The following is a 27438-nucleotide window of genomic DNA, read 5'->3' as shown; positions in this document are numbered from 1 at the left end:
GCGGCACCCGCTCGCCCCTCAAAGAAGTGCCCCAAGTGTCGGAAGGGCTATCACTGGGCTAATCAGTGCCGTAGCAGGTCGGGAAACCGCACGGCGGGTCCCCCCTGAACCCAGGGCCAAACGGGGGTGTTTCCCACTCAGACAACTGTTCCTCTGCTTTAAAACCCATAGACTCCATGAAGGCGGCGACTGCCGGAAGTGCAGGGCTTGATTTGATTATGCAGGAGGACGCTGACTTTCGGTTACCGGGGGAGGTTTGCGCCATACCTACCCAGGTGACGGGACCTCTCCCTGCTGGATTTGTGGGTCTGGTTCTTCCTCGCTCACACGCTGGGAAACAGGGTTTTTTTGTCATCCCAGGGGTCATTGACGCCGACTACACCGGCGTTATTAAGGTTCAGGTATGGACCCATCTTCCACAGTCACTCCCGCGTGGGCGGTCAATTGCGCAATTGATTTTAGTCCCCTATCAGGTGCCAGCTGCAGAGGATCGAGCCTGGGGCGGAGGCGGCTTTGGATCGACGCTGGCTCAGTCACCATCTCACAACACGTCCTCTCCACTTGTTGCTCTAACAATGTCGGTCCGCCCCTCGAAACCTCAGTTAACACTTCTCTTAAATAATGTTCCTTTTACAGGGCTGGTGGACACTGGAGCTGACATTACGGTGATTCGTGATCCGGAGTGGCTGGTCAGTTGGCCTACGGTTCCTTCTAAAGAGTTGTGGGGGATCGGGGGTAGCAAACCTGGGCGCCAAAATTTGTCTTGGGTCACAGTCTCTAAACCAGGAGGCCGTGCCCTTGCTACAATCCGCCCTTTTGTGCTCCCTGTCCACCTCAATATTTGGGGCCGTGACTTACTTACAAAGCTGGACACCACTCTCGATATTAATATCTAATGGCCCAAAACCTTCCCGCACCCGCCATGCCTTCAGCATTACCCTTGGTGTGGCAATCCTTAGAGCCTGTATGGATTGACCAGTGGCCCCTCCCTCTAGAGAAGCTGAAAGCGCTTCATTCGCTTGTGCAGCAACATTTGCAAGCACAGCGCTTGGAACGCTCCACTAGTCCCTGGAACACCCCGGTGTTCGTTATTAAGAAAAAATCGGGTGCATGGCGGCTGTTACATGATTTAAGGGAAATAAATAAACGCATCCAACCCATGGGCCCCTTACAATTTGGCTTACCGAACCCAAATTTAATTCCTCAAACTGATCAGCTTTGTGTGTTATATTTAAAGGATTGTTTCTTCACCATCCCCCTTTGCCCACAAGATCGTGAAAAATTCGCGTTTACGGTGCCACAATATAATAATCAGCAACCCTCTCATAGGTATCAGTGGAAGGTCTTGCCCCAGGGAATGCAAAATAGTCCGACCTTGTGTCAGCTCTTTGTGGATCGGCCCCTCTCCCCTTTTCGTGCCCGATACCCCACACTAAAGGTCTACCATTATATGGATGACATTTTGCTTAGTGGTCCCCAGGTCACAGCAGAACAGCTTGAATCTTTGTCCCAGATTCTCGGCCAAAATGGCCTATTAGTGGCACCAGAAAAAATCCAACGCTCTTATCCCTACCACTACCTCAGGCATAAGGTTTTACAAACCTATGCCGCCCCTGTTCGCCCAGAACTGGTTCTACCTCAACCCCTAACCCTTGTTAAATTACAACAGATTTTGGGTCATTTAAATTGGATTCGCCCCTACTTCCGTCTCCCCACATCAATGCTGCAGCCGTTGTTCGAGCTCCTACTTGGAGCTTGGGCACAGGGCGCAGTTATTGCCATCACTGAGGAGCACATTGCCTGCATTCGACAGATTAATGCAGTGTTGAGTCAGCAGTTTGTGGACAGACTCACTGAGGTCCGTCCCCTACGATTGGTTCTCCTTGCCACCCCTCATACGCCCACTGCGGCTCTGTTTGTACCTCGTACGGACACAGCCGTCTCTATCATAGAGTGGATATATTTGTCATCCACTCCTCCTCGGAACATTTATCCTTATTTAGATGCCTTGTCCGATCTTGTTCGTAAAGCCCGCCACCGTGCAGTGCAACTCACGGATACCGATTTAGTTGCCATTGTGTTACCCTTGTCCCGTAGTGAATTTGATTCCTTGTGCCATGCCTCCTTGGCCTGGCAGGTTGCTCTTTGTGATTATGTGGAAGAGATCTCTTATAATCCCCCAAAAGATCCCCGATTGGTAATCACCCAACAGGTGCCCCTAGTTGTCCATCGTCTTAGCCGCTCTCAACCCATTGTTTCAGCTGTCACTCTTTTTACTGATGGCTCTCCACGTCGAGGTGTGGTCACCTATCAATTAGGTGACCCCCCTCGTTGGCATTCTCGTTTTACGCTGCCTCAGCGTTCCGCGCAGCGCTCAGAACTGGCTGCTGTTATTTTGGCCTTTCAACTTTTTGCTGATTGTCCCTTTAATTTGATTGTGGACACCCATTATGTTTATCAGGTAATTGATCATTTACCCCTAGCCCTCATTACCCCTCAGGTCGATGCAGACCTCCTTCACCTGTTTTTGTCTTTACAGTATCTCATCACCACTCGTAATTTCCCTTATTTTGTTGCTCATATTCGCAGTCATACCCCTCTGCCTGGGCTGCTCACTGAGGGCAATGCGCGCGCCGATCGTGCATTACGTGGTGAGGTAAATTCCCTTTTTTCTGACCCCATTGAAAGCCATGCCTTTTTTCATCAGTCTGCCTCTGTTTTGGCCAGCAGTTTCACATTCCTACTGATCATGCACGTTCTATTGTTCGCTCCTGCCCCCACTGTGTCGCTGCTGCCCCTACCTTTTCTTATGCCGTTAACCAAGCGCACCGCAGCGAATCAGCTGTGGCAAATGGATGTCACCCACGTGCCACAATTCCGTCCCTATTCGTTTTTACATGTTTCCATTGACACCTATTCAGGATTCCTCTGGGCCACCCCACAGCATGGGGAAGCCACTCCCAAAGTTATTCATCATTTGCTAGCCTGTTTTGCTGTTATGGGTCACCCGAGCCAGATAAAAACAGATAATGCCCCAGCCTATCGCTCCACAGCCCTTTTCACCTTTTGTGTCCAATGGGACATCCGTCTCACACACGGGATCCCTTATAATTCCACGGGCCAAGCCATTGTTGAACGTGCAAATCGCACGCTAAAAACCTTGCTTGACAAACAATTAAAACAAGCGGAGCTGCGTCTCCGAACCTTAGGAGACATTCAGCAAGAATTGCATATCCTTTTGTTCACTTTAAATAACTTAACGCTGAACGCAGATCAGCAGACCCCCGCGGATCAGCATTTTCATAAATCCGAGGTACTGGAAAGACCGTGTGTCTATTACCGTCAGCTGCCCGAACCGCAATGGCTGGGCCCAGTACCTCTAATCACTTGGGATCGGGGATATGCTGCTGTGTCTCTCCTTGCAGGACCGTTGTCGGTTCCGGCCCGGTGTGTGCGACCAGCACTGAAGCAGCATGGCGTGGCACCAGGGGCTATCGAACCCCATACCAGAGTTTCAGCTGACCCTGGAGGAAAGCACAGTGCCTCCCGGGTCGACAACGACGGGACGGAAACAGAAGAGGCGTAGCGTCCCAAGCCAGCCCGTGACATGGGGAGCAGTAAAAGCATTGGTCGCCGTGGCTCAACGACAACTGGCAGCAAACCAACAGCCAGAGACTCCTGAGACTTTGTTTGTGGCAATTCTTGCCCAAATTACTGCTAATTCTGTATTGATTGTATGCCTTTTGTGCCTGCTATTTCCTGTAAGGGTTGGCTTGGAAGCGCTTTCTCCATTATGGGCCTGAATGACATATAACCTATGGGAAAGATTGGCTTCAATAGCAAATGTTACCCACTTTTATCTAATTCTGTAGCAGCCGGAGAATTGTTAGGTACATGCCTTATTCCAATATGTCATCACTCTGAGGAAATAGGGAATGAGACGATGCTCGCTGCTTACGCGAATCTCTCTTCCCAGTACTCTGGCATGGTTAATTGGGGCCCGCCCAACTATACTTTGCCTCACATGGCCATATCCCTCCACACACCGTATCCGGTCGGGGCCAACAATGTCACCTGTGTGCGTGTGGTTAACTGCACTAGTACAAAGGTGCCCTTGGGCTGTCGGCAAATTTCTCAACCCTTTTTAAATTGTTCCTACGCCGTGAATGTTTCGTACAATTATGGCCATATCATCCTACCATCAGGGTGGTTTTTTACCTGCGGCTCACGCACCTTTAGTTACATTCCCGCAAATTTAAGGGATGGCACCCTTTGCTGCCTCAGCAGAATGACACTCATTCTGCCTTTTGCCGGCCAAAAGCGCAGTAAAAGAGGTGTACCCCTTTCAGAAGACTGTGTTGCAGATGTTGATCTTTTTAGCCGCGCTGAGTATACCGCCTTAGCGGTCTCTATTGTTGAAGTTCCCAGGTTTGCCACTTATACAGTCAGAACTTTGAATAACCTGGCATGCTTTGCGGCAAAGGCAATTAATACAACATCCCAGGCAATTGCCCTACTTAACACAGAGCAACATGAATTAAGGGATGCAATTTTGGATAACAGAGCAGCCATTGATTTTCTGCTCCTGAAACACCATCTAGGCTGTTCCACGTTTCGGCATATGTGTTGTTTTAATTTAACTGATAATAGTCGCTCCATAGAAACTAGATTGGCCGAATTGGCCAATCTTACGGCACACATACGCCAAGATCTGGGGTTTGAGGGCTTTTGGAATTGGCTCACAGGATGGCTGCCCTCTCTAGGATGGCTGCGACAACTTTTCGGTTATGCTGTGTTTGTGATTGTTGGGCTTATATTTTGCTGCTGCTGTATAAAATGTATTCCCTCTTTGCTAAGGCTTTGTAGAGACCCGCCCTGGCCGGCTCCCCGAGTTATGTCCTTGTCTGTCCGGGAGTTAAATCGCTTGCAAAAGCAAATTGATGGCTACCATGAGATGGCTGAGCACAAATAACAAAAAAAGGGGGGATGAAGAGTTCATGTAGCATTCATGCACTTGAAAACAGTCAGGGCACACCCTGACTGTTGTGTAGGAGCAATGCACACATTGCTCTGCTCTGTCCAAGGACATGGACCATGGGAACATTTGGGAAGTCAAAATAAGGACATCAACCATGGGAAGCTTCCTTGGCCTAGGCTCAAGACCTGAGAATAAAGATTGTAGTAGATAGAGGCTGGTAAATAAGAATATTCATCAAAGTCATATTATTTCCTTTGTTGATGCCTTTTGCGGTCGGAGTATGTAATGCGCAGGGGGGAGAGAAATAAAGGAGAGGTGGGAAAGCTGACAGAAAAGATCCCGTCAGCAGACCAGCCTGCTTGCTTGCCTAAAGCCGTGTCCTGTCTTGTATTGAACCGCCACACAAATGCATTGCCCCTCTGATGTGGTTAGTTACCACCCTTTATCTTGTTCCTGTTGGTTCGATCAAAACATCTCTTCCCATCATGTCATCCTGACCTTATCTTTAAGAGGGGTCAGTGTGTCCATGCATCATCTTTGGGGAGTGTGTTTACACCATAACTGTGTATCTGGGTGTTCTGGTACCACCCTTCTGGAACGTGTTGACATGAATACTTAGTGCAAGAAGTGCTTGTGTTTTTGCAATGCCAGCCCTGTTCTTGCCAAGTTCACATATCGGGTAGTGAACCTGCAAGCAGGTACCTGCTTTGTAACAGGGCCGGACATTTGCTCATAGCTTGATTCTTGCTAACTTTGCTTTATCCCAGCAGAGCCTGACTTTAGTTCATGCCTTAGGCCTTACATCAGGCCCCCTTTAACAGTCCACGTGCTCAGGATCTCTCTTTCTACTACAGCAGCCCCTAACTACCCCCTGCCTGCACCCTGAGCGGTTTTCAGACTTTTTGAGCTGAGTCCCCCACTTTGAGTTATAATTTTTGATTATGTCCCCCAACAACCCGGACAAGGTGGGTGACCTGCTGAGGTGAGTTGGGGTGAAGGTGGTGCTTGCTCTCTGGGTCCCACTGTGCAGAGCTGGCCTGAGTCCCGCCATGTTCTGCCCTCCCAATATAGAAGTCAAACTATGCCTGCGCACTGCCACCTCCAGCCTCTAAGCTCTGCTGCTGAGTACTCTGTGCTCAGCGTGAGCCCGCTGCCGCTCAGCACAGCGCAAGCACACAGGAAGTGCCAACCCCTTCCACACGATCCACCCAGGGTGCCATAAGCTTGGGATGTGTCATCCTCTACTCCTGTGAGGAAAAGAGGGCGTGTTAGTTCATTATTCCCCCTTCCGCATGCTGTTCTTTAAATTGGTCACTGTTATCTTTGGCTGTGTGATGCCCTGTGTGGAGATGCTGAGTAGATGATGTAAACTGCCCCCTCTCCCACAAAAACTAATCGGGGTAGTAGTATCATTGGGATTTTCCAGTGGCAATGCAGGACCACGGGACAACTTTCAAACTCTGGGCCAGATTCTTGCTGTTCCACACAATGCGGGACACTTGAGAGGTACACAGTGAGGAGATCACAGAGCCAGAGACAACTGCGAGGAGTCCAGTTCACAGACAAATCACTGCATTGATGTAGCTAAACACAAATGGATGCTACCTGGGGATTTACAAGTAGTTGGGGACTGTAGAAGAGTGAGCCCTGGTCATAGATTCATAGATATTAAGGTCAGAAGGGACCATCATTATCATCTAGTCCGACCTCCTGCACAATGCAGGCCACAGAATCTCACCCACCCACTCCTGCAATAAACCTCTCACCTATGTCTGAGCTATTGAAGTCCTCAAATCATGGTTTAAAGACTTCAAGGTGCAGAGGATCCTCCAGCAAGTGACCCGTGCCCCATGCTACAGAGGAAGGCGAAAAACCTCCAGGGCCTCTTCCAATCTGCCCTGGAGGAAAATTCCTTCCCAACCCCAAATATGGCGCTCAGCTGAACCCTGAGCATATAGGCAAGACTCACCAGCCAGATACCCAGGAAAGAATTCTCTGTAGTTACTCAGATCCCACCTCATCTAACATCCCATCACAGGCCATTGGGCCTCTTTACCATGAATATTTAAAGATCAATTAATTACCAAAATCATGTTATCCCATCATACCATCTCCTCCATAAACTTATCGAGTTTAATCTTGAAGCCAGATAGGTCTTTTGCCCCCACTGCTTCCCTTGGAAGGGTATTCCAGAACTTCACTCCTCTGATGGTGAGAAACCTTCATCTAATTTCAAGTCTAAACTTCCCGATGGCCAGTTTATATCCATTTGTTGTTGTGTCCACATTGGTATTGAGCTTAAATAATTCCTCTCCCTCTCCGGTATTTATTCCTCTGATATATTTATAGAGAGCAATCATATCTCCCCTCAACCTTCTTTTGGTTAGGCTAAACAAGCCAAGCTCCTTGAGTCGCCTTTCATAAGACAAATTTTCCATTCCTCAGATCATCCTAGTAGCCCTTCTCTGTACCTGTTCTAGTTTGAATTCATCCTTCTTAAACATGGGAAACACAGTATTCCAGGTGAGGTCTCACCAGTGCCTTGTATAATGGTACTAACACCTCCTTATCTCTACTGGAAATACCTTGCCTGGTGCATCCCAAGACCGCATTAGCTTTTTTCACGGCCATGTCACATTGGCGGTTCATAGTCATCCTGTGATCAACCAATACTCCAAGGTCCTTCTCCTCCTCCATTACTTCTAATTGATGCGTCCTCAGCTTATAACTAAAATTCTTGTTATTAATCCCTAAATGCATGACCTTACACTTCTCACTATTAAATTTCATCCTATTACTATTACTCCAGTTTACAAGGTCATCCAGATCCTCCTGTATGATATCCCAGTCCTTCTCTAAATTGACCATACCTCCCAGCTTTGTATCATCCATTAGCACACTCCCACTTTTTGTGCAGAGGTCAGTAATAAAAAAGATTAAGTAAGATTGGTCCCAAAACCGACCCCTGAGGAACTCCACTGGTAATCTCCCTCCAACCTAACAGTTCACCTTTCAGTAGGACCCACTGTAGTCTCCCTTTTAACCAATTCCTTATCCACCTTTCAATTTTCATATTGATCCCCATCTTTTCCATTTTAACTAATAATTCCCCATATGGCGCCATATCAAACACCTTACTGAAATTGAGGTAAATTAGATCCACTGCGTTTCCTTTGTCTAAAAAAATCTGTTACTTTCTCAAAGAAGGAGAGCAGGTTGGTTTGGCACAATCTACCCTTTGTAAAACCACGTTGTATTTTGTCCCATTTATCATTGACTTCAACGTCCTTACCAACTTTCTCCTTCAAATTTTTTTCCAAGACCTTGCATACTACAGATGTCAAACTAACAGGCCTATAGTTACCCGGCTCACTTTTTTTTCCTTTCTTAAAAATAGGAACTATGTTAGCAATTCTCCAATCATACGGTACAACCCCCGAGTTTACAGATTCAGTAAAAATTCTTGATAATTGGCTTGCAATTTCATGTGCCAATTCCTTTAATATTCTTGGATGAAGATTATCTGGGCCACCTGATTTAGTCCCATTAAGTTGCTCGAGTTTCGCTTCTATGGTAATATCTACCTCCATATCCTCATTCCCATTTGTCATGCTACCATTATCCCTAAGATACTCATTAGCCTTATTAAAGACTGAGGCAAAGTATTTGTTTAGATATTGGGCCATGCCTAGATTATCCTTAACCTCCACTCCATCCTCAGTGTTTAGCGGTCCCACTTCTTCTTTCTTTGTTTTCTTCTGATTTATATGGCTATAGAACTTTTTACTATTGGTTTTAATTCCCTTTGCAAGATCCAACTCTACTTGACTTTTATCCTTTCTTACTTTATCCCTACATGTTCTGACCTCAATAAGGTAGCTTTCCTTGCTGATCCCTCCCATCTTCCACTCCCTGTATGCTTTCTGCTTTTTCTTAATCACCTCTCTGAGATGCTTGCTCATCCAACTTGGTCTACAGCTCCTGCCTATGAATTTTTTCCCCTTTCTTGGGATGCAGGCTTCCGATAGCTTCTGCAGCTTTGACTTAAAGTAATCCCAGGCCTCCTCTGCCTTTAGATCCATAAGTTCTTCAGTCCAATCCACTTCCCTAACTAATTTCCTTAATTTTTGAAAGTCAGCCCTTTTGAAATCAAAAACCCTAGTGGCAGATTTATTTTTGTTTATCTTTCCATTCAGTTTGAACTGAATTAGCTCATGATCACTTGAACCAAGATTATCCCCTATAACCATTTCTTCTATGAGGTCCTCACTACTCACCAAAACCAAATCTAAAATGGCATCCCCTCTAGTCAGTTCAGCAATTACTTGATGAAGGAATCCATCAGCTATCGCATCTAGGAAAATCTGAGCCCTATTATTATTACTAGCACTTGTCCTCCAGTCTATATCTGGGAAGTTAAACTCTCCCATGATCACGCAGTTTCCATTAGTATTTACTTCATTAAAAACGTTAAAGAGAGCTCTATCCATATCCAAATTAAATCCTGGTGGTCTATAGCACACCCCAAGCACTATCACAGTGGGGCTTTAGTACTTTTCTTCCCCAATGTGATTTTTGCCCAGACGGACTCTGTCTTATCCATTCCATCGGTTCTTATTTCTTTACATTCTACCTCATCATTGATATACAATGCTACTCCACCACCTTTACCTTTATTTCGGTCTTTCCTAAACAGCACATGCCCTTCAATAGCTGTAGTCCAGTCATGACGACTATTCCACCATGTGTCTGTTACCCCTATAATATCTGGTTTCACTTCCTGCACCAGTAGCTCTAGTTCCTCCATTTTGTTACCGAGGCTCCTTGCGTTAGTGTACAAACATCTTAATTTTTGCTGTTTGGCCTCGCTCACATTCTTTATCCGATTAGGCACGGTGATTCTACAGCCAGTATGACCTATTAGACTGGTATCCACACTGCCCTTCCTCCTTATGTCCATTCTCCTACCCACGGCTGTATCCTTTCTTACTTTGTTTTCTTCCCTCTCAATGCTAAAATCCGGTGTGGAGATTACCTGGACATCTCCCAACCATCTCCCCCAGATTCCTAGTTTAAAGCTCTCTTGATCAGTTGTGCCAGCCTCCATCCTAGAAGTCTATTTCCTTCCCTACTCAGATGAAGTCCATCCCGAGAGAACTGTCTTCTGTCCATGAATGCTTCACACCTTTGTTGCCCTTCTCTAAGAACAGGCAGAATCCCACTAAAGATCACCTGAGCCTCAATTTCCTTAAGTGTCTTCCGCAGCCTGGCATAGTCTCCCTTGATACATTCCAACGAGAATCTACTGGTATCATTTGTTCCCACATGAAGGATAATTAGTGGATTCTTTCCCGCTCCCTTTAGGATCCTTTTCAACCTCAAGTCTACATCCCGTATCTTAACACCCGGAAGACAGCACACCCTTCTATTCTCTGGATCAGCTCTGGTTACAGGCCTGTCTATTCTTCTCAGTAAGGAGTCCCCGATCATGTAGACCTGCCTTTTCCTGGTGACGGTGCTATTCTCCAATCTATCTGTGGCTGGGTATGGCATAGCAAGGTCTCCTCCTTGGAACCCCCTGCTAAGAGTCACTCTGGGCCTTTGGTGGCCTGCTTTTTCTCATGACTTGGCCCTCTGGACAAGTCATGTTCAGTCCCATCCCCTTGTAGGGTAGCAGAGAATCCCACAATGGTCCAATGACCTCACGCCTCACGTTTCCGGCCCTCTGACTGTGAGCCCAGTGTTCCTTATACTCCTTGTCTCCAGGCTTTCACTAGTCCTTACCCCTTGTATCAGGGGTTTCATGCCACCTTCCTCGGTGGCCAGCAGGAAACCCCAGCCCCCCTTTACTATGGATTCCAGTCCAGGGACCCTGCTGCAAGCAGCTAATGTCTGTTCCCTCAGAATCCTTGCTGCCTCCCTGGACTGCTTCCGACCTTGACCTGTCTCTAGGCCCGTTTCCAAAGTCCATGTCTGGGCTCTGCAGAGTTCTGTTTTCTAGCTCTTGTAGCAACAATGCCTCCCAGGAGGTCAACTCCTGCCTCTTTATCACAGCTCACTGCAGAAGCTCTTTCCATCCTTGTGGCCCCCCAGTGTCTTTTGTGGCCTTTTATAAGTGTTCCCTTTTCAGGAAAGGATCTAAGGCCTGCTCTGCCCTGTCTCCCTATTGTGAAGGGTTAATGTCTAGCTATTCCACCTGGAAGCAGGCGGGGCACACCCTGACTGTTTCCTAGGAGCAATGCACACATTGCTCTATTCAAGGACAAGGGCTAGATATGAACCCTGAGAACTTGATTGTTTGGACAGTAACTGTGGGAGGTTTCTTTAGCCTGGGCTCAAGGCCTGAGAACCAGGATTGTAGTAGATAGAGGATGGTAACTAAGCATATGAATCAACGTCATACATTCCTTTGTGTAGCAGTGTGTAATGCTTAGGGGGAGAAATATAATAAAAGGAGAAGGTGGAAGGCAGGGGGGGCAAAACAGCCCATCTCCGCTGACCAGCCTGTTTGCTTGCATAAAGCTGTGTTCTGTCTCATCACTGAACCGCAACAACTGGCGCCCAACGTGGGGCCCTCAGCACTCACCTCGCCCGGCAAGGGTTTCAGACGCGTCACTCATCCACTTCGTGGATCCCGGTGAGTATTTTTCATTGTGGTAAGTATGGGAAGCTCCCTCTCTGCTTTGCAAGTGCAACACCGCAATGAGCTGCAGTATTTGCTGCGTAAGGCTCAGCATGACTGCCCGGCTCGAGAACTCACTCTCCTGCTACAGGAGGTGCGTGCCAAGTGCCCGTGGTATCCTGAAGCCGGAACCCTTAAGCTAGCGGACTGGGAGCGATTGGGCCAGACATTGCACAAAGAGCCTCGGGCACCCGTGCAGGCTTTACATGCCTGGCACCTCTGCCGCGACGTGGTACAGCGTGTCGCCTCGGACAGACCCTCCCTCGCGAGGCTGGTGCTCTCGCCGCCCCCGTCCGCCCCTGCAGCCATCCCCCCTCCTGGCGATGCGACACAGCGTGTCGCCTCGGAAAGGCCCTCTCCAGCACCAACAGAGGAGCTGCCGATCCTGCCACCCCCGTCCGCTCCTGCAGCCATCCCTCCCCCTGCTTCGCCCCCAGTGCCTCTATTACCACCGCCTCCCTGGCCTTCCCCACCGGAGCCAGTGTGTGATCACCCTCCCCCCGTGGTGCCCCCCGGAGAGTCATCTGCATCTGCTCAAAAGCTTTCGCTGGTGCAACAAATGGTTCACGCAGCGAAAGCTCGATCAGATCTTACAGCAGAGAAGCTGGCTGATCTGGTCTCCGTTTGCCCGGTGACCTGGCAGAATGATGACCAGGGCAACCCCGTGGGCACCTGGACCACTCTGCCATACTCAGTGGTTAGAGAGGTAAAGAAAGCAATTCGTGAATTTGGCCTGACTAGCACCTTTGTGCGTGGTCTCATTGAAGGGATGGGTACTGGGTACTCCCTAATCCCTGAGGATTGGAAAACGCTGCTGCGCATGATGTTGTCACCCAGTCAGTATGTTATTTGGCTTAGTGAGTATCGGCAGATGGCAAAACACCAAGCCCAGGTATATAGAGAGCAAGGTATCATTTATGAGCATTTGGCAGGGGAGGGCCAGTTTGCTACTATTGAGATGCAGTCTCAACTCCCTCAGGCCGTCTTCCCCATTATTTCCACCTGTGCCCAGCATGCTTTCAAGAAGGTCCCGGATTCAGGCAAGCCTACCAAAAGCTTTGTCAGTATCCGTCAGGGTGCCTTAGAGTCCTTTTTGAATTTTACCAACAGATTGCAGAAGGCTATCCTCCGACAGGTGGATAACACTGAGGCAGCTCACGAGCTCCTGTTAAAATTGGCAGTTGAAAATGCAAATGAGGATTGCCGCCGTGCTCTCCAGGCAGCACAAGCCTCTGGTATTTTAGAGCTCTCAGACATGCTGCGGGCGTGCCAGAACATTGGCACACAAGCCCACAAGGCTGAAGTTCTGGCTGCCGCCCTCAGAAAAACTGGGAAGGAGGGGAAGCACTGTTACCGCTGTGGTAAGGAGGGTCATTTTCAGCGGGAGTGCCGCTCATCTAAGGCACCAGCCCGACCCTCAAAGAAGTGCCCCAAGTGTGGGAAAGGTTATCACTGGCCTAATCAGTGTCGTAGCAGGTCGGGAAACCGCGCAACGGGTCCCCCCCAAACCCAGGGCCAAACGGGGGTGTTTCCTACTCAGGCAATCGCTCCTCTGCCTTGGAATCCGTAGACTCTATGAGGGCAGCGACTGCTGGAAGTGCAGGGCTTGATTTGATCATGCAGGAGGACACTGACTTTCAGCTGCCAGGGGAGGTCTGTGCCATACCTACACAGGTGACGGGACCTCTCCCTGCCGGCTTTGTAGGTCTTGTTCTCCCTCGCTCACATGCTGGGAAACAGGGCTTTTTTGTCATCCCAGGGGTCATTAATGCTGATTACACTGGCATTATTAAGGTTCAGGTGTGGACTCATCTTCCACAGTTGCTCCCGCGTGGACGGTCAATTGCACAATTGATTTTAGTCCCCTATCAGGTGCCAGCTGCCGAGGATCGAACTCGGGGTGGAGGAGGCTTTGGATCTACGTTGTCTCACTCGCCGTCTCACAGCGCGACTTCTCCACTTGTTGCTCTGACAATGTCAGTCCGCCCCTCGAAACCTCAGTTAACACTTCTCTTAAATGATGTTCCTTTTACAGGGCTGGTGGACACTGGAGCTGACGTTACAGTGATTCGTGATCTGGAGTGGCCGGTTAGTTGGCCTACGGTTCCTTCTAAAGAGTTGTGGGGGATTGGGGGTAGCAAACCTGGGCGCCAAAGTTTGTCTTGGGTCACGGTCTCTAAACCAGGAGGCCGTGCCCTTGCTACAATCCGCCCTTTTGTGCTCCCTGTCCACCTCAATATTTGGGGCCGTGATTTACTTACAAAGTTGGACACCACCCTCGATATTAACATCTGATGGCCCAAAACCTTCCCTCACCCACCGTGCCCTCCGCCTTACCCTTGGTATGGCAATCCTTAGAGCCCGTATGGATTAACCAGTGGCCCCTCCCTCTAGAAAAGCTAAAAGCGCTTCATTCACTTGTGCAGCAACATTTGCAAGCACAGTGACTGGAGAGCTCCACTAGTCCCTGGAACACCCCGGTGTTCGTTATTAAGAAAAAATCAGGTGCTTGGCGGCTGTTACATGATTTAAGGGAAATAAATAAACGCATCCAACCTATGGGCCCCTTGCAATTTGGCTTGCCAAATCCAAATTTAATTCCTCAAACCGATCAACTTTGTGTGTTAGATTTAAAAGATTGTTTTTTTACCATCCCCCTTTGCCCTTAGAATTAGCTGCTGTTATTTTGGCCTTTCAACTTTTTGCTGATTGTCCCTTTAATTTAATTGTGGATACCCATTATGTTTATCAGGTAATTGATCATTTACCCCTTGCCCTCATTACCCCTCAGGTTGATGCAGACCTCCTTCACCTGTTTTTGTCTTTACAGCATCTTCTTGCCACTCGTCATTTCCCTTACTTTGTTGCTCATATTCGCAGTCATACCCCTCTGCCTGGGCCACTCACTGAGGGCAATGCACGCGACGATCGCGCGTTGCGTGGTCAGGTAAATTCCCTTTTTTCTGACCCCATTAAAAGCCATGCCTTTTTTCATCAGTCTGCCTCTGTTTTGGCCCGGCAGTTTCACATTCCTGCTGATCATGCAGGTTCCATTGTTCGTTCCTGCCCCCACTGTGCTGCTGCTGCTCCTACTTTTTCTTATGCCGTTAACCCCCGAAGTACCGCAGCAAATCAGCTGTGGCAAATGGATGTTACTCATGTGCCACAATTCCGCCCCTATTCATTTTTACATGTTTCCGTTGATACTTATTCAGGCTTCCTTTGGGCAACCCCACAATGTGGGGAAGCCACTAACAAAGTTATTCACCATTTGCTGGCCTGCTTTTCTGTTATGGGTCGCCCTTGCCAAATTAAAATAGATAATGCCCCAGCCTACTGCTCTGCAGCCCTCTCCACCTTTTGTGCCCGCTGGGACATCCGTGTTAAACACGGAATCCCTTATAATTCCACGGGCCAAGCCATTGTTGAACGTGCCAATCGCACACTCAAAACCTTGCTAGATAAACAATTAAAACAAGGGGAGCTGCGTCTCCAAACCTTAGGAGACATTCAACAACAAATGCATATCCTCTTGTTTACTTTAAATAATTTAACACTGAATGCAGATCAGCAGACTCCTGCGGATCGGCATTTTCACAAATCTGAGGTACTGGAAAGACCGCGTGTCTTTTACCGTCAGCTGCCCGATCCACAGTGGCTGGGCCCAGCACCTCTAATCACTTGGGGTCGGGGATATGCTGCTGTGTCTCTCCCTGCAGGACCGTTGTGGGTTCCAGCCCGGTGTGTGCGACCAGCACTTAAACAACATGGCATGGCACCAGGGGCTGTCGAATCCCATACCAGAGTTTCAGCTGACCTTGGAGGAGACCGCGTTGCCCCCCGAAGTCGACAACGACGGGACGGAAACGGAGGAGGCGTAGCGTCCCAAGCCAGCCCGTGACATGGGGAGCAGTAAAAGCATTGGTCGCCACGGCTCAACGAAAACTGGCAGCAGATCAGCAGCCAGAAACTCCTAAGACTTTGTTTGTGGCGATTCTCGCCCAAATCACTGCTAATTCTGTGATGATTGTGTGCCTTTTGTGCCTGCTATTTCCTGTAGGGGTTGGCTCGGAAGCGCCTCCCCCGTTACAAGCCCGAATGACATATAACATATGGGAAAAATTGGCTTCAATAGCAAATGTTACCCACTTTTGTTTATCTAATTCTGTAGCAGCCGGAGATTTGTTAGGTACATGCCTTATTCCAGTATGTCATCACCCTGAGGAGAAGGAGAATAAGACACTGTTCTCTGCTTATGCTAATCTTTCCTCCCAGTACTCTAGCATGGCTAATTGGGGCCCGGCCAACTATACTCTGCCTCGCACGGCTATATCCCTCCACACACTGTACCCGGCCGGGGCTCACAATGTCACCTGTGCGCGTGTAGTTAACTGCACTAGTACAAAGGTGCCCTTGGGCTGTCAAAAAATTTCTCAATCCCTTTTAAATTGTTCCCATGCTGTTAATGTTTCATATAATTATGGCCATATCATCCTACCATCAGGATGGGTTTTTACTTGTGGTTCATGCACCTTTAATTATATTCCTGCAAATTTAAGTGATGGCACCCTTTGCTGTCTTAGTAGAATAATACTTATATTGCCTTTTGCTGGTCACAACTGTAGTAAAAGAAGTGTACCCCTTTTAGATGATTATATTGCAGATGTTAAGCTTTTGGTTATTTTGTGTTTGTAATCATTGGGCTTATTTTTTTTTGTTGCTGCTGTGTACAATGTATTCCTTCCTTGTTAAGACTTTGTAAAATTTTTGCCCTGGAAAGCTCCCCAGGTTATGTCCTTGTCTGTCTGGGAGTTAAATAGCATGACAAAACAAATTGGCGGCTACCATGAGATGGCCAACTATCAATAAACAAAAAAAGGGGAGATGAAGGGTTAATGTCTAGCTATTCCACCTGGAAGCAGGCAGGGCACACCCTGACTGTTTCCTAGGAGCAATGCACACATTGCTCTATCCAAGGACAAGGGCTAGATATGAACCCTGAGAACTTGATTGTTTGGACAGTAACTGTGGGAGGTTTCTTTAGCCTGGGCTCAAGGCCTGAGAACCAGGATTGTAGTAGATAGAGGATGGTAACGAAGCATATGAATCAACGTCATACATTCCTTTGTGTAGCAGTGTGTAATGCTTAGGGGGAGAAATATAATAAAAGGAGAAGGTGGAAGGCAGGGGGGGCAAAACAGCCCATCTCCACTGACCAGCCTGTTTGCTTGCATAAAGCTGTGTTCTGTCTCATCACTGAACCGCAACACTATTGTCCTGAAGCCCTTTCTTTATATTAAGCACCCAGCTCCTCCCCAGCTGGGACTCGTCCTTAATTGGGCCTTGCCCACCACACAGGTGCAATCGGGTGCACTAGTTTCTCTTTGGCTCCAGTGAGCTTTTTCATTACCAGTGCGGGGTACACACCCCATCACAGAGACATAGAAGTCACACACGTTGCAAACCTCAGTGACAGATTGGAAGAACACCTTCACTAATGGGAGATAACAGCACCACCCCTCTTCCTTCAGATACTTCTCTGACCTACCAGTATCATCAGCCATCTTGTTCTCACTACAGCCATGCAATGGCTAGCGCAGGGTGACTGCACCATTCATGTGAGATGGAAAAAAAAACATCCTGATAGTGCCACAGCCCAAAACATCTCACCATCACTCTCTCCCCCACCAGCCTAACATAGATTCTGAATACAAGGGGTTACACAACAGAGTCTTGCAGAAGGGCACACAAAGGGCACCTGCAGAGCAGGTGAGCAGTTACCCAACACCAGGGTGGGTGAAAAATGGGTGAGAGGGGGATTTGGTGACAATGTGTTGGAAAAAATTATTTTTGTTTTGTTGAAATTATAAATTATGACCAAAAATTCAATGAAATTGCAAAGTTTTAAACATTTCCCTCACCATGTCTACCACAATGCTCTGGGATCTGTATGGAAGGAAAGAATTGAGCCATTTCAGGGCAGTACCTTTCACTCCAGCTATGGCATGCAGATAAGGCCACCACACCTCAGAGTCAAGAGTTTCAAAGGCTGATAGCAGATTTAAGAGAGCCAGCATAGCTAGAAGGAGATAATCAACCAATGAAATCAGAGCATTTTCCATTCCATGTCCAGGATGTATCCTGACTGAGACAACTCAAGTACATCAGATGATACCAGAACAGCTTCCCCACAGCTTGCCCAAAGAAATAACCCTGAATATGAAAAATAAAGGCAGAGCAAGAGTTTCTGAGAACAGCTTGTAGACATGGCTTCTTTGGGCAGGCCCACATTAACCAGTGTCCACTCAGTGCAGTCACACAGGAGCCCCATCTAGGGGGGCCCCAACTACCAGGGGAAAAAACCTAAGTGGCTCTGCAAACCCATGTGCTAGATCACAATGACACTCATTCAAATTTGCCCTAGCTGACTCCCTCCTTTCATAACGGAAGGGCAGCCAGGCCAAACCTGAGTGGCACTGGGACATGCAAGTGTGGGTTGGATGGTGGGAGAGGGCAGAGCTGGGTGGCTGGTATAGGGAAGTGTCACCCTAGCCTGGGATGGGAGGAGAGTGCTGAGTTGGGAGATGCTGGTGAGTGGCCAAGAAAGTTCTAGGGGCAGTGGGTGAGGAGTTGGGGGTGAGTTGTTGGTGGGATGAGTGGGGTGTGTTGGAGGCTGCGGGATTAGGGGTTGGGAATGAGTGGAAGATGCTGGGGTGAGTTGTGATGGTTGTGGAGGGAATGTGGGATGTTGGAGTCACTGGGGCCAGGATGCTGGGGGGTTGGGATGAGTTGTGGGGACTGTGGGGTGAATGAGGGATGATGAGAATGGGACTCAGGATGTTGGGGTCAGTGGGGATGGGGGATGGGATGTTGAGGGAAGGTGGAGGATGTTGGGAGGAATTGTGTTGGGGGGCAGTGGAGATGTGGGATGGGATGTTGAAGGGCAAGGAGGATATTGTGGACTATGGCTGATGGGCCTGTGTTGGGGGATGCAGTGAGCAGGGTGTATATCACAGCTGCTGAGAGGTGTGGTGGGGGCTGTCAGGATAAATGGAGGCTGGTGGAGGGCTGTTGGGATATGTGTGGGTTGGGCGGGATTGGGGGGGATCTGTGTGTGAGGTGGGGAGAGAGAGACATTCTGGGGTCTGGGTGGGGTGGGGTGGTATGTATGAGGCACTTTGCTGAGCAGCTCCTCTGCAGGAGCTCAGCATACTGTTCATGCCATGCAGGGCAGGCAGCAGCTGGAGCAGAGCTCTAGTTTAAAGAAGGTAGGGGCCCCCTTAATTTCCATAAGGATCCCAAAATTATTTAATCTGGGCCTATTCTTGGGTGGGGGGCCTACCAATGGCTCCTTTGAGGGAAGATGGCACTTCGAAGAAGGAAAATCCAGGGAACTACAGGCCAGTCAGCCTCACCTCAGTCCCTGGTAAAATCATGGAGCAGGTCCTCAAGGAATCAATTCTGAAGCACTTAGAGGAGAGGAAAGTGATCAGGAACAGTCAGCATGGATTCACCAAGGGCAAGTCATACCTGACTAATCTAATTGCCTTCTGTGACGACATAATTGGCTCTGGGGATGAGGGGAAAGCAGTGGATGTGTTATTCATTGACTTTAGCAAAGCTTTTGACACAGTCTCCCACAGTATTCTTGCCAGCAAGTTAAAGAAGTATGGGCTGGATGAATGGACTATAAGGTGGATAGAAAGCTGGCTAGATCATCAGGCTCAATGGGAAGTGATCAATGGCTCCATGTCTAGTTGGCAGCCGGTATCAAGCGGATTGCCCCAAGGGTCGGTCCTGGGGCCAGTTTTGTGCAATCTCTTCATTAATGATCTGGAGGATGGCGTGGACTGCACCCTCAGCAAGTGTGCAGATGACACTAAACTGGGAGGATAGGTAGATACACTGGAGGGTAGGGATAGGATACCGAGGGACCTAGACAAATTAGAGGATGGGCCAAAAGAAATCTGATGAGGTTCAACAAGGACAAGTGCAGAGTCCTGCACTTAGGATGGAAGAATCCCATGCACTGCTACAGACTAGGGACCAAATGGCTAGGTAGCAGTTCTGCAGAAAAGGTCCTAGGGGTTTACAGTGGACGAGAAGCTAGACATGAGTCAACAGTGTGCCCTTGTTGCCAAGAAAGCCAATGGCATTTTGGGATGTATAGATAGGGGCATTGCCAGCAGATTGAGGGACATGATCATTCCCCTCTATTCGACATTGGTGAGGCCTCATCTGGAGTACTGTGTCCAGTTTGGGGCCCCACACTACAAGAAGGATGTGAAAAAATTGGAAAGAGTCCAGCCATGGGCAACAAAGATGATTAGGGGGCTGGAACACATGAGTTATGAGGAGAGGCTGAGGGAACTGGGATTGTTTAGTCTGCAGAAGAGAAGAATGAGGGGGGGTTTGATAGCTGCTTTCAACTACCTGAAAGGGGGTTCCAAAGAGGACGGATCTAGACTGTTCTCAGTGGTGGCAGATGACAGAATGAGGAGTAATGGTTTCAAGTTGCAGTGGGAGAGGTTTAGGCTGGATATTAGGAAAAACTTTTTCACTAGGAGGGTGGTGAAACACTGGAATGCATTATCTAGGGAGGTGGTGGAATCTCCTTCCTTTGAAGTTTTTAAGGTCAGGCTTGACAAAGCCCTGGCTGGGCTGATTTATTTGGGGATTGGTCCTGCTTTGAGCAGGGGGTTGGACTAGATGACCTCCTGAGGCTCCTTCCAACCCTGATATTCTATGATTTAAACAGAAAACTTAAGGTAAAAACTTTATTTTAAAGAAGTCCAGTAAATTAATTATTCTAATCCTTCAGGAATGCAATCGTTGCAAATGCTCTGAACTTTCTTGAAGATATGGTTGCCAAACAACAGAAGTGTTTAAAATAAAAGTAATATGAAGTAATGAAAATTGCCTTAAGTTAACTAAATTAATACAACAAAGGGGGAAATAATATGGATTTTTATCAATTCTTAGTAAAAGTTTTAAATAAAAAGTTAATATTTTGCTTATTTAAATGTTTAATATTTTTGTTTACCTGTCTGTTTTCTAAAATGCACTACTTTAATAACTAAATTCTTAATGACTTATTTTGCATAGTTATGAATATAATTTTAGCACCATTTGTCTTTAATAGTAAGTTTGTTCTGTATTTCATTAATGTTGTCCTGTATTGTATGTTGTGTTTGTCACACGAAATTTTTTTTATTTTGTTGTAACAAAAGTCAATATTATACTTTTTAAAAATATAAGTGGTACCACCTATTTTAATATTATGGTTGAGGTATAACCATCATATTATTAATAACTGATTATATTTTGCAAAGCTCCAAATGCCTCAGCTATAAATATATCTACATATATTTCTGCCTCAACAAATAAAGCAATTGCAAACAAAAAGGATTTTCTTTTTTTAATCACAGGTTTGTTTATTTTATTCAAAGGAAAAATGTAAAGGGAAACCTTAACATTAATATAAAGGAAATATTAGCAAAATGTCAATTTCTTGTTTGGGTTTTTATAAACTTGTTTGCACATTTAAATATAGTTATAAGAATGTTATAATGAAAATGTAAAAAAAATATAACAATATATATGTCTGGTTATTTTGCAAAATATTAAAGATAACCAAACAATTTCAACTGGTTTCCACCTTTGTCTCCCAAACACAACCAGGTGTCATAAAAGCTTAATACCCTCAAAGTGTGTGCATAGACCTGCATTTAATATTCATTTTGATTTAATTTTTACGCTCTTTTATTTTGTTATGTTAAAGGGAAGTAATGGTTGTTAAAGTTTGTGCTTTCAAATACAGTAGTTAACAACATTGAATTGGTATGAACTCTAAAAAGCGTGGGTAAAAATTATGATGCTAACTCTTTTGCTAAAACAGTGCTCAGCATGAGAAAGCAATACACTTTCTCACAGAAGATGGTGGACATCTATCTTAGCAGTTAAGCACTCTATTTAGTATAAAAATAAGTAACACACATGTTAAGGAAGTAAAAATAAATGTCTATGCAAAAACTGCAAATGCATTTGAAACAGTTATATTTGTGCCAGAAAGTTGGAAAAATCAAAACAAAAAATAGCTTGTGTTATAAAAAACTTGCTCCCTATTATGTTGTAAACAAACTTGTTAATCTGTGTATTACATTTGGGTAACTGAAAACAAGATAAATGTCAAACAAAAAATAAACAATTTTATTATGTTAACTAAGATAAGCTGTTTAAATTGGTTAATACCAGAAGATATCAGAAGATATCAGTGCACAGTGAAGAAACCCCTGGGCATCAAGAAAGAAAAATGAAGTGCTTTATAAATAATAGACTGGTCAATTCTACTTCATTCTTCTATATACGGACAATTAAGTGTGCAATCAGCTGATAACCACTTGCTGGGACAGGTCTAACTGTGGTTTTGAAATGTATATTATTGAGCAAAGTAAGTTCATGTGCCTGTGGCTTTAAATCTTTATCTCTGAAATATGGATTGATTTGGCTACCATGTAAAAGCAACTGTATTATTGCTCAAAAGAAAAGGAGCACTTGTGGCACCTTAGAGACTAACAAATTTGTTTGAGCATAAGCTTTCGTGAGCTACAGCTCACTTCATTGGATGCATTCAGTGGAATATACAGTGAGGAGATTTATATACAGAGAACATGAAATAATGGGTGTTACCATACACACTAACGAGAATGATCAGGTATAGCTCACCTTACCTGATCACTCTTGTTACAGTGTGTGTGGTAACACCCATTGTTTCATGTTCTCTGTGTATATAAATCTCCCCACTGTATTTTCCACTGAATGCATCCAATGAAGTGAGCTGTAGCTCACGAAAGCTTATGCTCAAATAAATTTGTTAGTCTCTAAGGTGCCACAAGTGCTCCTTTTCTTTTTGCAGATACAGACTAACACGGCTACTACTCTGAAACCTGTTTATTGCTGTATACTTCTCTGGTAATTGATATACTAGAATTTTATCAGAAATATGCACAACACTCAAGGACTGGGCAAGAGACTATTCCACAGTCTGTTATCTCTCAAAATATGAGACTCCGAAATCTAGATGGAATTATGATTACATTTCAAGATTATCTGAATCTGGAGATCTATTTGGAACAGGAGTAAGGAGATAGATAGATAGATAGATAGATAGATAGATAGATAGATAGATAGATAGATAGATAGATAGATAGATAGATGATGATAAAAACTAACTATTTTTACTACCAAGCAGTGGAAACTATCTCTGTAATTTATGGTATTAAGGGCCTGACTGCTAAATTGTTTAACCAAATACTAGTAAAAATGAACAAACTAATTACAGCAAACAATATAAAGGTAAGGAAAAACAAATTGGTAAGAAAATATTGAATGTTGTTGCATATAAACAAGTCTGGGGTTTTTCTAAGGCAAAACAATTGTACTTTAGTACACCCAAAATGATTGGTGGATGTGTATATAAATAGAACCCAGCTGGAGAGCCAGAAGGGACATAGTGGCAACCATACTGGGTAGCACAGGAATTCTATGAAATTTTGCAAACAGTAAGAAATTACACAGTAAAATTCACTTGTTAACTGATGGATTAGGTCAAGCCATTAAAAAAGGAGGAGGGATTAGTATTTTAATCATGTAGCCAAAGGCATTAATTATTAGTAATATGCACTTGTTATAAACTTACAGCTAAGGGTAGCATAAAATCCCTCCTTTATGTGTAACGGGTTAAGAAGCTCAAATAACCGGGTTGGCACCTGACCAAAAGGACCGATAAGGGAAGAAGATCCTTTCAAATCTGTGGGGGGAGGTTTTGTTTGTGCTCTCTTTGTTTGTGCTCTCTCGGGACACAGAGAGGGACCAGGCAGGAAAAAAACCTCTCCTAAAGCCCTACCTGAAATAAGCATCTAAGATTACAAAAAGTGTAAGTAAAGCAAGGAAATGTATTAGATTATCTTTTGTTTTAGTTTGTGAATTTTCCCTAGGCTAAGAGAGAGGTTTATTCCTGTTTTTTGTAACCTTAAAGTTTTGCCTAGAGGGGAATCCTCTGTGTTTTTAATCTTATTGCCCTGTAAAATTACCTTCCATCCTGATTTTACTTCTTTTACTTTTTTCTTTATAATAAAGTTCTGCTTTTAAGAACCTGATTGGTTTTAAGTGTCCTAAAAACCCAAGGGTCTGGTCTGTGCTCACCTTGTTTACCTATTTGTTTGATATATTATTCTCAAGTCTCCCCAGAAAAGGGGGTGAAGGGGCTTGGGGGGATATTTTGGGCAAACAGGAACTCCAAGTTGTCCTTTTCCTGAATCTTTGTCTAACTCACTTGGTGGTGGCAGCAGTACCATCCAAGGAGAAGGAAGAATTTGTGCCTTGGGGAAGTTTTTAACCTAAGCTGGCAAAAATAAACTTTGGGGGTCTTTCATGTAGGTCCCCACATCTGCACCCCAGAGTTCAGAGTGGGGACGTAACCCTGACATGGTGGCAGAGCAGTGGGATCATTTTGAGCCAGAAGAACAGACCTCAGGATATTAAAAGGACTTTTTTTCTTCTTCTTTTGGGCTTGAAAACCAGGGAGGTTTTTAAAAAAGGACTTTTTTTTTTAACTGAGAGCAGCTGGAGTTTTTTTTCTCTGCCTCAGAGCACAGTAGTTAAGTCCTCCAAGGGAATTTACAAGCTGGGGTTTTTTTTCTAGCTCTTGGGTTAGGGTAGGCTAAGCACAGGAAGCCTAGGATGATGGAAAGTGAGGTCCAAAAGAAACTAGAATTACCCAGATTGAAAGCTGAAGAGAGACAGAATGAACATGAAAGACAAATGGCCTTAAAACACTTGGAGTCGGACACAGAGGAGAGGAAGAAGGCAAAATGCTTGGAGGCAGAAACAGTCAGGGAGGAGGCTGCCCATAAAAGAGCCCTGGAGTTAAAAGACAGAGAAATACAGGTCCAGATTGAGGCCCAGAAGCATGAACTGGCTGTTATGGAGCTGAAAAGACAGAACCCTTCAGCAGCTGGCTCCACTTCCCCAAAAATCCACAAATGGGAGTGACTATGTCCACATAATGAATCCAGTGATATTGCTGAATATTTCATCACCTTTGAGAGAATGTGCACCCTCCATGCAATTCCTGACAATAACAAGATGACCACACTAGTAGCAAAATTGACTGGAAGAGCTCTGGACATATTCATCAAGTTGCCTATCAAGGATGCTTCTGACTATGGTAAATTTAAGGATTTTGTTTTGAAACAATTTCAAATTACACCTGAAACATACAGAGTAAAATTTAGAGCCCTTAAGAAAGGGGCTGGACTAAGTAATGTGGCTTATGTAAACCAGATGAAGGATCTGTTAGAAAAATGGGTCAAAAGAAGGGGTGTAACTAGCTTTGAAGGAATGTGTGATTTGATTGTACAGGAGCAGTTCCTGACTATGACCAATGATGATGTAAAACAGTGCTTAAGGGATAAGAAAATGGACTCAGCAGAAAGTCTTGCTTCTTATGCTGATCAAAAAGAGCAGTCCCAGACCGCCCGAGAGATGGGGCAAATTGGAACAAAATGGGTGGACGTAACAGAGAGAAACAACCCTGGTCGCAGTTTGGGCAGATACCAGAAGCGACAACCAGAGACCACACCATACCACCAGAGAAAGTCCAAAGCCCCACCCACACCCCAAGGAAAAGCCCAGACACCTTATCGTCCCACCACACCATTCTCCAGCAACCCACCTTGCCCCACTGACGAGTCACCTGGGCGATGTTTTAAAGGTAATGAGCTGGGACATGTAAAGGCCAACTGCCCCAAGAACCCCAACAGATTACAGTTCATTGCACCAGGGTCACACCAAAGTTCCTCAGGCCCAGATGCCTCCCAGATACCCTCAGAGAAAAGGGAAACTGTGAGTGTGGGCGGAAATAAGGTTATCGCGTGGAGGGACACTGGAGCACAGGTGTCAGCTATCCACCAGTCCTTAGTGGACCCCAAATTCATCAACCCAGAGGCCCAAGTGATGATTCAACCCTTCAAGTCAAACTCTTTTGACTTGCCTATAGCCAAGTTGCCTGTCCAGTACAAGGGCTGGTCAGGAATGTGGACTTTTGCAATCTATGACGATTATTCCATTCCCATGGTGCTGGGGGAAGACTTGGCCAACCATGTGAAGCTGGCCAAGGGGGTGGGAATGGTCACCCGCAGCCAGGCTAAGCAAGCCTCCACATCTATCCATGTTCCTGAGCCTTCTACAAGGGCCCAGTCTGTGTTACCAGAGACCCAGATTGAGGTGGTGGAACTGGACGCCATGCCAACATCTGCAACAGCCGTAGTGGATCCAGTCCCAGAACCAGAAATGGCAGAGCAACCAGCACAAGAACCATTGCCAGCACTGAATCCAGTGCTTGCAACCCCGTCTGCAACTCCAACACCAGAGGGAACCACTGACCCCGCACTGGCAGCAGCAGCTAACCCTGCACAAGAGTCTCAGCTGGAGCCTGAAACACAACATAGTGCACCAGCGGAGAGTGGTTCACAGTCAACAGAAACAGCCCCATCCCCTACATCACTTTCAGAGGGACCAAGCCCAGGTCCACAATCCAGTGAGGAACTGATGTCTCCAGCATCAAGAGAACAATTCCAGGCCAAGCAGGAAGCAGATGAAAGCCTCCAAGGAGATTGGAGGCTGCACAAAGCAACCCACCGCATCTCAGCTCTTCTAATCTATCCTGGTTTGTTGTAGAAAGATGACTTTTATACAAGGGGGGAAACTCTTTCTGGTTGGCACCAGGAAGACTGGCATCCTCAAAGACAGTTGATAGTTCCACCTAAGTACCAGGTAAAGCTCTTGAGCTTAGCCCATGATCATCCTAGTGGCCATGCTGCGGTGAACAGGACCAAAGACCATTTGGGGAGGTCCTTCCACTGGGAGGGAATGGGCAAGGATGTTTCTACCTATGTCCGGTCTTGTGAGGTGTGCCAAAGAGTGGGAAAGCCCCAAGACCAGGTCAAAGCCCCTCTCTAGCCCCTCCCCATAATTGAGTTTCCATTATAGCATATATCTGTGGGTATTCTGGGTCCTTTCCCTATGAAGACATCCAGAGGAAAGCAGTACATCCTGACCTTCATGGGTTTTGCCACCCAATGGCCGGAAGCAGTAGCTCTAAGCAACACCAGGGCTAAAAGCATTTGCCAGCCATTAACAGACATTTTTGCCAGAGTAGGTTGGCTTTTCGACATCCTTACAGATTCAGGAACTAATTTCCTGGCAGGAACTATGGAAAGCCTTTGGGAAGTTCATGGGGTGAACCATTTGGTTGACACCCCTTACCACCATCAAACAAATGGCATGGTGGAGAAGTTTAATGGAATTTTGGGGGCCATGATATGTAAATTCATAAATGAGCACTCCAACGATTGGGACCTAGTGTTGCAGCAGTTGCTCTTTACCTACAGGGCTGTACCATATCCCAGTTTGGGCTTTTCACCCTTTGAACCTTTGTATGGCCATGAGGTTAAGGGGCCATTACATTTGGTGAAGCAGCAATAGGAGGGGTTTACACCTTCTCCAGGAACTAACATTCTGGACTTTGTAAACAACCTACAAAACACCCTCCAAGACTCTTTTTAGCCCTTGCTCGATAACCTAAAAATGCTCAGGAAGAGTAAAAGGCCTGGTATGATAAACATGCCAGAAAGCATTCCTTCAAAGTAGGGGACCAAGTCATGGTCTTGAAGGCGCTCCAGGCCTATAAGATGGAAGCATTGTGGGCAGGGCCATT

At 46.2% G+C, this 27438-nt stretch overlaps 1 protein-coding gene across 4 annotated transcripts; it reads left to right on the top strand.

The window, feature by feature from the left end:
• The first annotated feature begins 11296 nt into the window (after positions 1-11296).
• On the top strand, positions 11297-15884 carry LOC140905636 (uncharacterized). Of its 4 annotated transcripts, none has more exons than XM_073329141.1 (4): positions 11297-11615; positions 13696-13748; positions 14491-14607; positions 15380-15884. In XM_073329141.1, the coding sequence occupies exons 1-4, from the start codon at positions 11405-11407 to the stop codon at positions 15539-15541; spliced, it is 543 nt and encodes a 180-aa protein (XP_073185242.1). In that variant the 5' UTR covers positions 11297-11404; the 3' UTR covers positions 15542-15884. The 4 variants fall into 4 exon arrangements, 3 of the variants coding, with proteins under 3 accessions (XP_073185242.1, XP_073185243.1, XP_073185241.1); XM_073329142.1 differs by having other exon boundaries at positions 13533-13748; XM_073329140.1 differs by having other exon boundaries at positions 13522-13748.
• Positions 15885-27438: the final 11554 nt, after the last annotated feature.

Source organism: Lepidochelys kempii, chromosome 1 (assembly GCF_965140265.1).
Source record: "Lepidochelys kempii isolate rLepKem1 chromosome 1, rLepKem1.hap2, whole genome shotgun sequence".
In the NCBI taxonomy this organism is placed as follows: domain Eukaryota; kingdom Metazoa; phylum Chordata; order Testudines; family Cheloniidae; genus Lepidochelys; species Lepidochelys kempii.
This window is presented reverse-complemented; position numbering and strand designations above follow the sequence as displayed.

Coding starts and splice junctions, on each gene's coding strand:
- LOC140905636 (XM_073329140.1), top strand. CDS start 11,405: ATGCTTAGGGGGAGAAATATAATAAAAGGAGAAGGTGGAAGGCAGGGG. Junction 11,616..13,521: donor CATCCACTTCGTGGATCCCG/GTGAGTATTTTT, acceptor AATTGATTTTAG/TCCCCTATCAGGTGCCAGCT. Junction 13,749..14,490: donor TTCGTGATCTGGAGTGGCCG/GTTAGTTGGCCT, acceptor TTGTCTTTACAG/CATCTTCTTGCCACTCGTCA.